This window comes from Corylus avellana, chromosome ca7 (assembly GCF_901000735.1).
Source record: "Corylus avellana chromosome ca7, CavTom2PMs-1.0".
Taxonomy (NCBI): domain Eukaryota; kingdom Viridiplantae; phylum Streptophyta; class Magnoliopsida; order Fagales; family Betulaceae; genus Corylus; species Corylus avellana.
In genome coordinates, this window is record NC_081547.1 from 26,698,255 (window position 1) to 26,709,136 (window position 10,882).

Here is a 10,882-nt window from a genome sequence, read left to right on the forward strand (position 1 = left end):
TAGGTCCATTCCGATAATACCTAATTTGCAGCCTTCAATTACTATGTGACACATCATCAATTTAAGAAAAATGCAAAAAATAAAAGTGAACAATATACCAAATCAAAAAAAAAAAGAAAAAAAAAAAACGGTGAGTCTGGCTGATGGTGAACGCCTCAAACCCCGCCGTAACTCGCCTCAAAACTCGTTTTCTAATGCCCCCAAACCCGTTTCTAATGCCTCAAGGCCCGTTTCTAATGTCTCAAAACTCGTTTTTTGATTCAAAACTAAAACTTAGAGGTAGAAGGTTAACCCTTTAGGGGTTTTATTGCCCTAAAATTGAGTGTATTTTGGTTCAACTTATTTTTGTGCACTTTTTATGTTTTTGCTTATGTGTCAGTTTCTTAATTGGGGGTTGCAAAATAGGTGTTATAAGGATGGTCCTGATAAAATGTTCTCTTTTTAAATTTTGTTTTTTTGTTTTTAAATTTATTTTTAATTTTTTTTATCAAGAGATTTATTTATTAAACCACTTCCTAAGTTTGTACTGTCACCAAATAACTCTTTTCGTTTTCCTGTTTATTAAACTTTTGATGGTGTTGAGTAACGTGTAGCTATCCACACCCATGCATAATAAAAAAAAGACACGTGTTTAAACCATCTAGTCAACTAGCATATATCAAACATACGGCACGGCACGGCATGACATGTTGGATTGCCACATCAGCACATAGTATAAAAATTATACACATCAACAAGAAAAAGAAAGAAGATTATTTGTGATTGAGGTGAGTCGAGTGACCGCGCTATGCGTTTTTTGTCTTTGTTTCTTTTATCCTTATTCTTGCTTATGTGTACAATTTTAAAAATCTTGGCTAAGGCGGTAATCTACTGTGGTGTTTGTTTGATGTAAATTAACTAGATAATCTGAACACGTGTTTTCTTTTTATTAGATATGACAGGACTTGATGGACATGTGTCACTTAATCTCAAAAAATTTAACAAGACCAAATGAAGTAGTGTAAATTTTAGAAAGTGATTTGATAATTTTTAAATTGTAGGGACTTAATTTGATATAAGATAAAATTTCAAAAATAAAAATAAAAATAAAAACCCTGAGCTGGCACACACAATAAATACATTTCAATAGCACATTAATTAGCTCCCTATCAGTCAAGTAAACAAAGAAAATGGCAACAATTAGAAAAGACTCATGTTTACTACTCCATTTCACCACTAGCGCAGCTTTGCCTCCTTTTCTCTCTCTCTCTCTCTCTCTCTCTCTCTGTTCTCTGCTCTTTCTCACATACCCAAATCCACTTCCTCTCAAAATTACGTCTCCTTCATGGCTTCCTCATGCGGGTCACTCTGTAAGTCACAAATCTAACCCTCTCTCTCTTGGTAACGCATCACAGGAAGACAAAAAAAAAAAAAAAAAAAAAAAAACTGAAAAAACCCTAGAAATTTATACTTCTTGTTTCTTTCGCTGTATGAGTTTATATGTATATTTTATTTTATTTAATGTAAGCATTTTACTTCGAGATTGAAACTAGGATTTCCACTCTTTTTTTGTTGTTATTTTTTCCTTCTAGATTTGCCACTTTCTTCTCCATCCAAGTTTACAGTGCTTAATCCTTGATTTACTGTTAATTTCCTTTTTATTTTTTTGCCCTTTGTGTTATCTGCTTAATTATTATTATTTTTTGCTCAAATGTTAGTTTGTTGACAATTTTTATCTGTCACAGTGTGCAACTTGTGCTTGATCTGATATGGGTTTAATTCGTCACATTTTGGTTAAAACCACCATGCTTCACTTACCGAGGATGAAATTCGAAGATTAGCGCTTCCCAGATTTCTGGGTTTGCTTCTATTTCTACACTAGGAAAAAATTTGAAGTGGGCATGGTGGGTAAAGAGGATGCCTCGAGTAATTCTCGGGCTCCGTGCCAGTTTTCTGGCAACCGTAGAATGTTTTTGCGTTCGGCGTCGTGGTCCTCTTCCCGTGTTGCCTCTCAAAACCCGGATGCTGAGGAAAAGGAATGTGGGGATCCAAATGGTACTGGAGGAAAGAGTAATGGGCAGATTCGGAGGTTCCCTGTTCCGTTAACCCCGAGATCCCAGCAGAATTGCAAGGCTCGGTCGTGTTTACCACCGCTGCAGCCACTGGCTATTGCTCGCCGGAGCTTGGATGAGTGGCCGAAGGCCGGGTCAGATGATATTGGTGAGTGGCCGGGACCACCTACCCCGAGTGGGAGAGGGAATGGGGAGAGGTTGAAGCTTGATTTGTCATCAATTCAGCGAAACCCGGATAAGAATGGTGGGCTTGTGAAGAGGGATAAGATTGCTTTCTTTGATAAGGAGTGTTCAAAAGTGGCCGAACATGTATATCTTGGTGGGGATGCGGTTGCGAGAGATAGAGATATACTAAAACAGAATGGGATTACTCACATTCTAAATTGTGTAGGTTTTGTTTGTCCTGAGTATTTCAAAGCCGATTTTGTGTACAGAACTTTGTGGTTGCAGGATAGTCCGTCCGAAGATATTACTAGTATTCTTTATGATGTCTTTGACTACTTTGAAGATGTTAGAGAACAGAGTGGAAGGGTTTTTGTTCATTGTTGCCAAGGGGTGTCTAGGTCCACATCCTTGGTGATTGCGTATCTTATGTGGAGAGAAGGGCAGAGTTTTGATGATGCTTTTCAGTATGTCAAGGCGGCAAGGGGTATTGCTGATCCAAATATGGGTTTTGCTTGCCAGTTGTTACAGTGCCAAAAGAGGGTTCATGCATTCCCTCTTAGCCCGAGTTCCGTATTGAGGATGTATAGAATGGCTCCACACTCACCGTATGATCCTTTGCATCTTGTCCCGAAAATATTGAATGATCCTTCTCCGTATGCATTGGATTCTAGGGGTGCCTTTATTGTTCATTTACCTTCTGCAATATACGTTTGGATTGGTAAGAAATGTGAAGGCATCATGGAGAAGGATGCAAGAGGGGCCGTTTGTCAGATTGTCCGGTATGAGAGAGTGCAAGGGCAGGTAAGGATGATTAAGGAAGGGGAGGAACCAGCTCATTTTTGGGATTCTTTCTCGCACCTCTTACCTTTGATGGATAAACCCGGCAATGGTGTGGAGATTAGGGAATCAAAAGTCAACATTTGCCCAGGTGAACGGAAAGTGGACTCATATAATGTTGATTTTGAGATTTTCGAAAAAGCTATTATGGGGGGCTTTGTGCCTCCATTTGCGTCATCAGAGAATGAACATGAAACCCACCTTCCTGCTAGAGAAAACACTTGGAGTGAACTAAGGCGTAAGTTTGCATCTGGTGATATGAAAGAGTTTGTGACGGCTCCCAAATTGTACCTCTCTAGGGTCTACTCAGATTCTAGGATGATAGCACATTCATCTACAAATTTATCATCACCTTCATCATCATTGTCATCATCTGCGTCATCGTCATCGTCATCTTCTACTTCTTCTCCTCCTTATCTCTCTCCAAATTCTGTCTCTTCTGATTCAAGCACTAATTCGAAGTGTTCTTCAGAATCCTCTCTGGATTCCCCTTCTGCAGCTTCATGTTCTCTTCCGGTGTCTTCAACTTTGTCTAACCTTTCTAACTTGTCTCTCTTGTCATCCAAAACTTCTAATGGTCCACAAATTGCTGGTGTCAATGTTAATTCACAGCCATGTTCTAAATCAACTTCTGTTATGTCCAAAATATTTTCACCATCCCTTGCAGAGCGTAGGGGTAGTTTATCAAAGTCTCTGAAGCTGCCGCTGTGGGCTGAGAATATGAGGGCGGCATATACTCCCTCAAGTTATCTTGCTGATGAAGAAGATGGTGTTAGGATAAACGAGGGTACTTGCTCGCCATGTGAACTGGATAGGATAGAAGATATGTTAGAGTCCAAGGATGCAATTAGAAGTGGAGAGGAAGATTTAACTCAATTATGGAGAAAACATCCCTTGGGAAAAAGTCTGGGCCCTGCTGTCTCAAATGGGATGGAGGAAAGTAGTTCAACACCTAGTAATCTTATGCAACCTTTAGTATGTCGGTGGCCCAGTTTAGAGAAAATTGCAACATTTGAGGCGGCTGATATGAATTCCAAAGATGCATTTGCTGTTTTCTCTCCAGGTGTAGGCAAAAATGAGAATAGGATATTATATTTTTGGGTAGGAAGGTCTTTTGATCATGATGAAAATCAAATTCGATTAGATAGTAACAAAGAGTTAAATGATCTAAAAGAGAACGATTGGAATCAAGTTGGTCGTGCTGCTCTTGCCCAAATGGGTCTTCCGAAAGACACGGCTGTCAAGGTATGTAATCTTCACGTATTTTATTATTATTGTTTTGTGTGTATAAGTTTTATCATTCTCTACATGACTACAATTTTTAAGGCTAGCTCTATGTCTTCTTGTATGATTTAGTCTCTTACTGTCTAAATTTTTGACGTTTCACGGTAAAAAGCTGATTTGGTTTGTGGCTCAAATCTAATTATGCATTAAAATAAGTTATATTTGAAACAAAAAAGATATAGAGTAACATGTTTTTAACTTTAAAGGAAATATTGGTTTGAAGTGTTGGGATATTTTTTAAATGACATCACAGAATCGATACTTCAAAATGGCACTATATGATTTGAATGAGATTTATTATTATGAGTAATCAATTTGTCACTAATAAATTATCTTTTAACCTATGGACTGACCCTTGCTTGCATCCTGGTAAAAGCCATTGTGATTGGTTTGCGGGGAAATATTTCAGGGTTCAGGCCCATTGGGGCTCAAACCTTTGTAAGCCTAGTGTTGGAGAAGAAATATCTGACTTGTAAGCTAGTTCAAGCCCCAAGTCACTTTTTAAATGGGCTAGATAACACATGCATGAAGTGTAGTAAAGATTTCTAGAGGTTAGGGGTTTAGTTTCTCTCCAATATGATCTCTCATGTCGGCTTCAGAAAAGGAGTGGACCATGTGATTGTGAGTTTTAAAGGTAACTAAATGTCTGTATTTTGGTGTAATTTTAGAACTTGGTATGTCAGTTTGTGTCCAGTGTCAACTTAACTATGGTTTGAGCAAATGATGCTTTAGTCCATGGTCATTCTATCATATAATTCTTGCCTATGTGCCTTTGTCAGGAAAGTAAAAGGTAAAAATGAGAATACCTCTTCATATTCAAGTACTCAAATTAGAGTCCGTTGGTGTTATGGCGGTAGGAGGATTGGTTATTAATTTTAGCATGGTTTTCGGTTTAGGCGAAACAGGTGGTACTTATTAAGCTCTTGCTTTTTGAATAATTTCTTATATATATATATATATATATATATATATATATATATTGTGAATTATGTGTTAAAATAATCTACTTATTTTGGCTCATGTCTATAATATAAAAAACTAATTATTTAAATGAAAGGTGATTTCATGTTGCTTTTGAATCGTACACGTGGTATGATTTCTCAGTTTCTCTTGTCAAGAAGACATTATTCACTGAGACTGAAACCCAAGTACTCCAATAGTGGAGTGCACGACTCAGCCCATAGTTTCTTTGTCTTTATCTTCTCCTACTTCTTTTTCTTCTTCCTTTCTGTCTATGCCCCACTTTCCTCCTCTCCCTCTCATATCCACACAGTTCATATGATGCTTGTGTTTTATTGTCCATAAGTTGGTTGAACTGTGGCAATAAGAATGAAACTTTTGTTAAACTTGTAATTGAAGAAATTTACTCTTTGTTGGTCATTGGAATGGGATTGCGAATGGAAATGTGAACGAAAAGGCTTTTGCAACGCAGGGAGCATCCTGAAATGCACAAGAAAATCTTCTCGTCTTGTGAAATTTGATTCTGCCACATGGTTCACTTACAGTTTCTTTTCTGTTTCCTTTTATTTTATCCATTTATATGTTTTATATTAATTTTTCTGCCATTTACGAAAATCTTGGGGCTTTTTGCTTCATCTCCTCAGTTTTCAGAGACAGCTTAATAACTATGGTTACTTAGCAGTAGCATGTTAATTTTTAATTACAACAACATTTTCACCTACAGCACATTTCTAGTCGAACTTACCAAAAAGAGAAATCCTTTGTGCTTTTATTGTTTCCATTTGCATTCCATATCGTAACATTTTTTAAGCCATTTTGTTTCTTTATCTCTATATTGTGCTGGTGGAAGCAGGCAAAATCCATGCTGAAGCATTCTTTCAGTGACTAATAGATCTTCTAATTTGAATATTGGTGTTGGAACAGATTGTTAAAGAAGATGAAGAGCCAATAGAGCTTCTTGCATTGCTGAGTTCGTTGTAGTGGCAATGCAAAAAGATTCTGGAATCCAGTGCCTTAAAATCTTTCTCTGTTTCTTTGGTTGGCTTAATTGCACTTCAACTTTCTCAGGCATCATATTGAACTTTCCCTTGCAAAAACCAGCGAGGTAATATTCTATTTGTCCAAGTATCATTAACCTAAATACATTTCTTCTCGTTACCAGAACATGCTATGGGGTATTCTTTTTGTTATAATAGGGAAAAAAATAGGGAAAGTAGGTTTTCTTGGAGATTATTCTGCTTAGACCACGCATTCCTAACAACCTCCTAAATTCAAGGAAGCAAGATGCTTAATTTGCCAGGAACAACTATTCATATATAACTAAAGGAAGATACCTTAGTTTTGGATCGTAGGTGGGAAAGCTATTCGGAAATACTTTTGTAGTTCCCGAAGGACCCCCAATTTTTATTTTTGTTAATCTTCTGCTAAGAATATATATTAGGCATATCACGTAGTAATAATGTTCCATCACATCCATGAAACAGTCGTAAGAGGTTGAAATTTAAGCTTTTGCTACTTGACCTGCTGCAACATGCAATTGTATTTTCAACTATTTCACACCTGCTTCATCAATGTACTATTGAGAATTTGTGTTTGAAATAGTTGTCTCTCTCTTTTGCTCATCAAATGGCATTTTGAAGGGTCATGATTAATGTCTTGGCTAGTGTTGTTGAAAGATCATGCTCGCAAAGACAATCAATAGCCAGAGAACCAGCAGAAAGCTTGGTGTACAATCATGGCTTTTGAGGTCTTCGTTTGGATCCTTGGGTAAATGAGGCAAAAGGAAGTACAGAAGTTAAACATGATGACACTGATTGGAACAGTACTTGGGTGTGCCATTTGGCTTTTTGATGAAGTTCATTTACTTCATGAGCAACAACTATTTTTTTTTTTTTGGGGGGGGGGGCAATGTCAAGAGCACTTTTATTTGTTTATTTATTTATTTTTCCTTGTCAAAAGAGATTTTCATTTATTCCTTGTTTCTCATTTGCAGGAGGCTGATTTGAAAGTTCTCTGTGGCTCTTCACTTGGTTGTACAGTGCTGTAACACCTTCACTCTCTAGTAACACATTTTCTTGCACAATGAATCATCAAATCTGACAAACTGAATTTTCTTGTATATTCGCAATTAGAAACAATCTGAGGGCCATAGCGGAATAATAGATTCGTTGATACTTTCTTTTGTTGGTTAATCTTATTCGTTCTTTATATTTTTCCCTTTAAATTCCTTAATGCAATGTTCAAATGTTTAAGGTATCACAATTAATGTTATGCCTCATAAAGGAGTGAAGAAATGTTGTTGCTGTACAGAGTTTCCTTACCCTTTGGCTCATGTAAAACACCATTTTTTTTTTTTGGGTTTTACCTTAAAGCCTCAAAATTTCCTTACCCTTTTTGACTCCAACGAATACTGATTCACTTGGGAATTCCGGCTGTCTTTCTTTACGCATTTTATTCTTGCTTTTATTTTTTGTTTAGGCTTTATTTTTATGTCATGGTAAAATACTTTTTCAAATAAAAAAATATAAGGAGTAAAGTTTGCTCCATGACTCGCTTATTACGTTGACGATGTCTGTGAAACTTTCGTTGCGTGATGTCTGCCATTTGCTTGGCTAAATTACCACTAGAATGACAATGTCCCCCCTTCGTCAAATAAAACCGTTAGTACTAACGGCAGGGGCATACCGGTCTTTTCAATGAAATCTAAATGTCTAAAATAACCTTAACAATTACTTTAAACATTTCAACACTTAAAACGACGTCATACCCATTGGCCAAAGAAACCCAAAACACCCGGTCTTCTTCTTCTTCCCTAATATTCTCTTCTAGTCTTCTTCTTCCCCCATTCTTCTCAGCACAATTTCTGTACTTGCAGGAGCATGATTTTCGCTGCTCAAAACGATGTCATACAATTTCTATACTTGCAGGAGCATGATTTTGCAGGAGTATGATTTTTGCTGCTCAAAACGCTGTCACTGCTTGGAAAATGGCAGAGAAAATAAATGCAGAACTCCAAGCGTGAATGTAATCCAACCCGAGTAAATATACTGTGACTCATCTATTTTATGTTGGACGTTAATTTGGCATACATGTATGAAGGACAATTTCTATACCTTTAAGGCTTGACAAGCAATTGGTTGTCAAGCAATTGGTTGGGTCCATGAAACAGAGTATATCTATTGTAATGGCAGATCAGTTTATTTTTTAATGAGATTCAGTGAGCTTCTTCTCCCCATTTTCTTCATCTTCTTCTTTTCTCTCTCTCTTTCTAGAATTTGATATGAAGGACAATTTCTATACATGCGCTGACTATTGAGACGATTGAGATTGAACTATTTCTCAACGGGCGTTTAAGGCTTGACAAGCAATTGATTGGATCCATGGAAATAACTCTATAGAAGTCCAACCTGAACTCTTTAATTGGGTGAAAGAGCTATATGTCTAGGAAATTATCCAAGCATACTGTCATCTACGTACATGTATTTGGAAAACTTTTAGATACCCATAAGTATGCACTTTAGGTGTTTGATAAATTGACTAAATGTCAATTGGTTAATATATATATTTTTTTCTAATTTAATTGGTTAATTGTATATACAATAAACATCTAAAAATAGTTGTTTTACCAAAAGCAGAAGCTTTGCAAGATTTTATATTTTGCTTTCAATTCTCCATTTTGATCCTAATTATGTGACTCATCTAGTCATCTGTATGTTTTTTAGTAAACAAAAAAAAATGGTTTCTAACTAATTTACTTTCATTTTCTTTTTCTTCGTGAACCAAAAAAAAAAAGGTTGCATGATTTATGTTGTTTTAGTGGAGTGTTGTGATTTACCATGTTCCAATTAAAAACAACACCATCAGGCCATCAAAATGTAATATGGATGTCCATGTGAGTGTTGAGAGAAGAAGCAACACAAGACCATCAAACACAAAACTCAGTATAAATTAAGATAAAATCACAAGCATTTAAAGTTTGAACATCAACTTACAATTGACTGTCAACATCATTATTGCAAAATTATGTTAGACGCTTGACAAACTTAAGAAGCATATAAAATGCGTCCCTTGACTCACAAAAGCCTCTATATCCACTAACCCCTAAAAATATTTCATTTGTCACCTAGATATCAAAGTTGAAGCAGAAGCAATGCCAAAATAAAGTGGAGATCCCAATGTAAATTACTCCAAGAAGAGTATGTACACCCTGCCCACCAACACCAAAACCCAAAACAAATATACCCAAATACACACTTGAAACTAAAACATTTAACATTTCCAATTGGGCTTGTTTTTGCTCCTCTTTGCATGTGCCTCGTCCACTGCATCTTTGACAACTCGTTTTCCTTTTGCAACACCCTTCTTGGATGTTATTGGTCCTGGAGCTGGAGCTGGAACCTTCTTTGTAGGAGCCTGCTTTGCAAAAATGAATTAGTACGAGAAATAAAAAATTTCATTGAAGTAAATTACTAGTGCACAATTAAAATATAAGTCACATTGTGCTAGGCATGAGTGTAGCTTATAGCTTGGAGCATACCACTGATGATTTGTTTGGTCTCTTTTCTGGCCTTCCAACACCTGTGGATCCCATATTATGTTCTAACTGCACGAATGGATTATTATTCGAGTCCCAGTGTGGCATTAGTGAGATCTGATTAAAAAAAAAAAAAAATGAGATTAGTTATATTTATATTGCAGGAAAGTGAAAAACTAACTACCCTAAAAAAAGTTCATAATGTTTAGACAATGTAAAATCACCTCTGATATCTCATATGGTCTGCTTTCTGGTCTTCCAACCCCTATGGACCCCATCTCTTGTTCTGACTGCACTGATGGATTAGTATTTGAGTCCCATTGTGGCAATAGTGTGATCTGATTTATTTATATAAAAAAAAATAAAATAAAAAATAAAAAATTAGTTATATTTACATTGCAGGAAATTGAAAAACTAACTACCCTAAAAAACTTCATAGTGTTCAAACAATGTAAAATCACCTCTGATCTCTCATATGGTCTGCTTTTTGGTCTTCCAACCCCTATGGACCCCATCTCTTGTTCTGACTGCACTGATGGATTAGCATTTGAGTCCCGTTGTGGCATTAGTGTGATCTGATTTATTTATTTTTTTTAAAAAAAAGATTAGTTATATTTACACTGCAGGAAATTGACAAACTAACTACCCTAAAAAACTTCATAGTGTTCAGACAATGTAAAATCACCTCTGATCTCTCATATGGTATGTCTCATTGCGGCATTAGTGTGATCTTTTTTTAAAAAAAAATTAATTAAAAAAAAAAAAAAAAAGAACAGTTATATATACATTATAGGAAAGTGAACAAACTAATCTAAATTTGGTACAATAGAATGTGGTTTAACTTACATCATCCAAACTCCTGTTTGTTCTAGCATGTTCTGCAGTCCAATTTCTTTGAGCTTTCCTTATTGCATCTTGCCTCTTCTTAACGGGACATGTTCTTGTGTTGTGACCCACCTTTCTACATTTTGAACATTGCATAGTAATACCACTTTTTCTAATCCTATTTGGATTCTTTGGCTCATCAGGCCCCCTCCTCCTTACTTTTTTA

The 10,882-nt window shown here is 36.2% G+C and overlaps 1 protein-coding gene across 1 annotated transcript; it reads left to right on the forward strand.

The window, feature by feature from the left end:
* Window positions 1–1,171: 1,171 nt before the first annotated feature.
* Window positions 1,172–7,505, forward strand: LOC132186159 (protein-tyrosine-phosphatase MKP1). The gene is made up of 4 exons (XM_059599998.1): window positions 1,172–1,349; window positions 1,725–4,298; window positions 6,222–6,402; window positions 7,291–7,505. The coding sequence occupies exons 2-3, from the start codon at window positions 1,881–1,883 to the stop codon at window positions 6,276–6,278; spliced, it is 2,475 nt and encodes an 824-aa protein (XP_059455981.1). The 5' UTR covers window positions 1,172–1,349; window positions 1,725–1,880; the 3' UTR covers window positions 6,279–6,402; window positions 7,291–7,505.
* Window positions 7,506–10,882: the final 3,377 nt, after the last annotated feature.

Excerpts from the sequence above, each read along its gene's own strand:
- LOC132186159 (XM_059599998.1), top strand. The coding sequence starts at position 1,881 with ATGGTGGGTAAAGAGGATGCCTCGAGTAATTCTCGGGCTCCGTGCCAG. Across the intron at positions 4,299-6,221 it reads CGAAAGACACGGCTGTCAAG|ATTGTTAAAGAAGATGAAGA; the intron begins GTATGTAATCTT and ends GTGTTGGAACAG.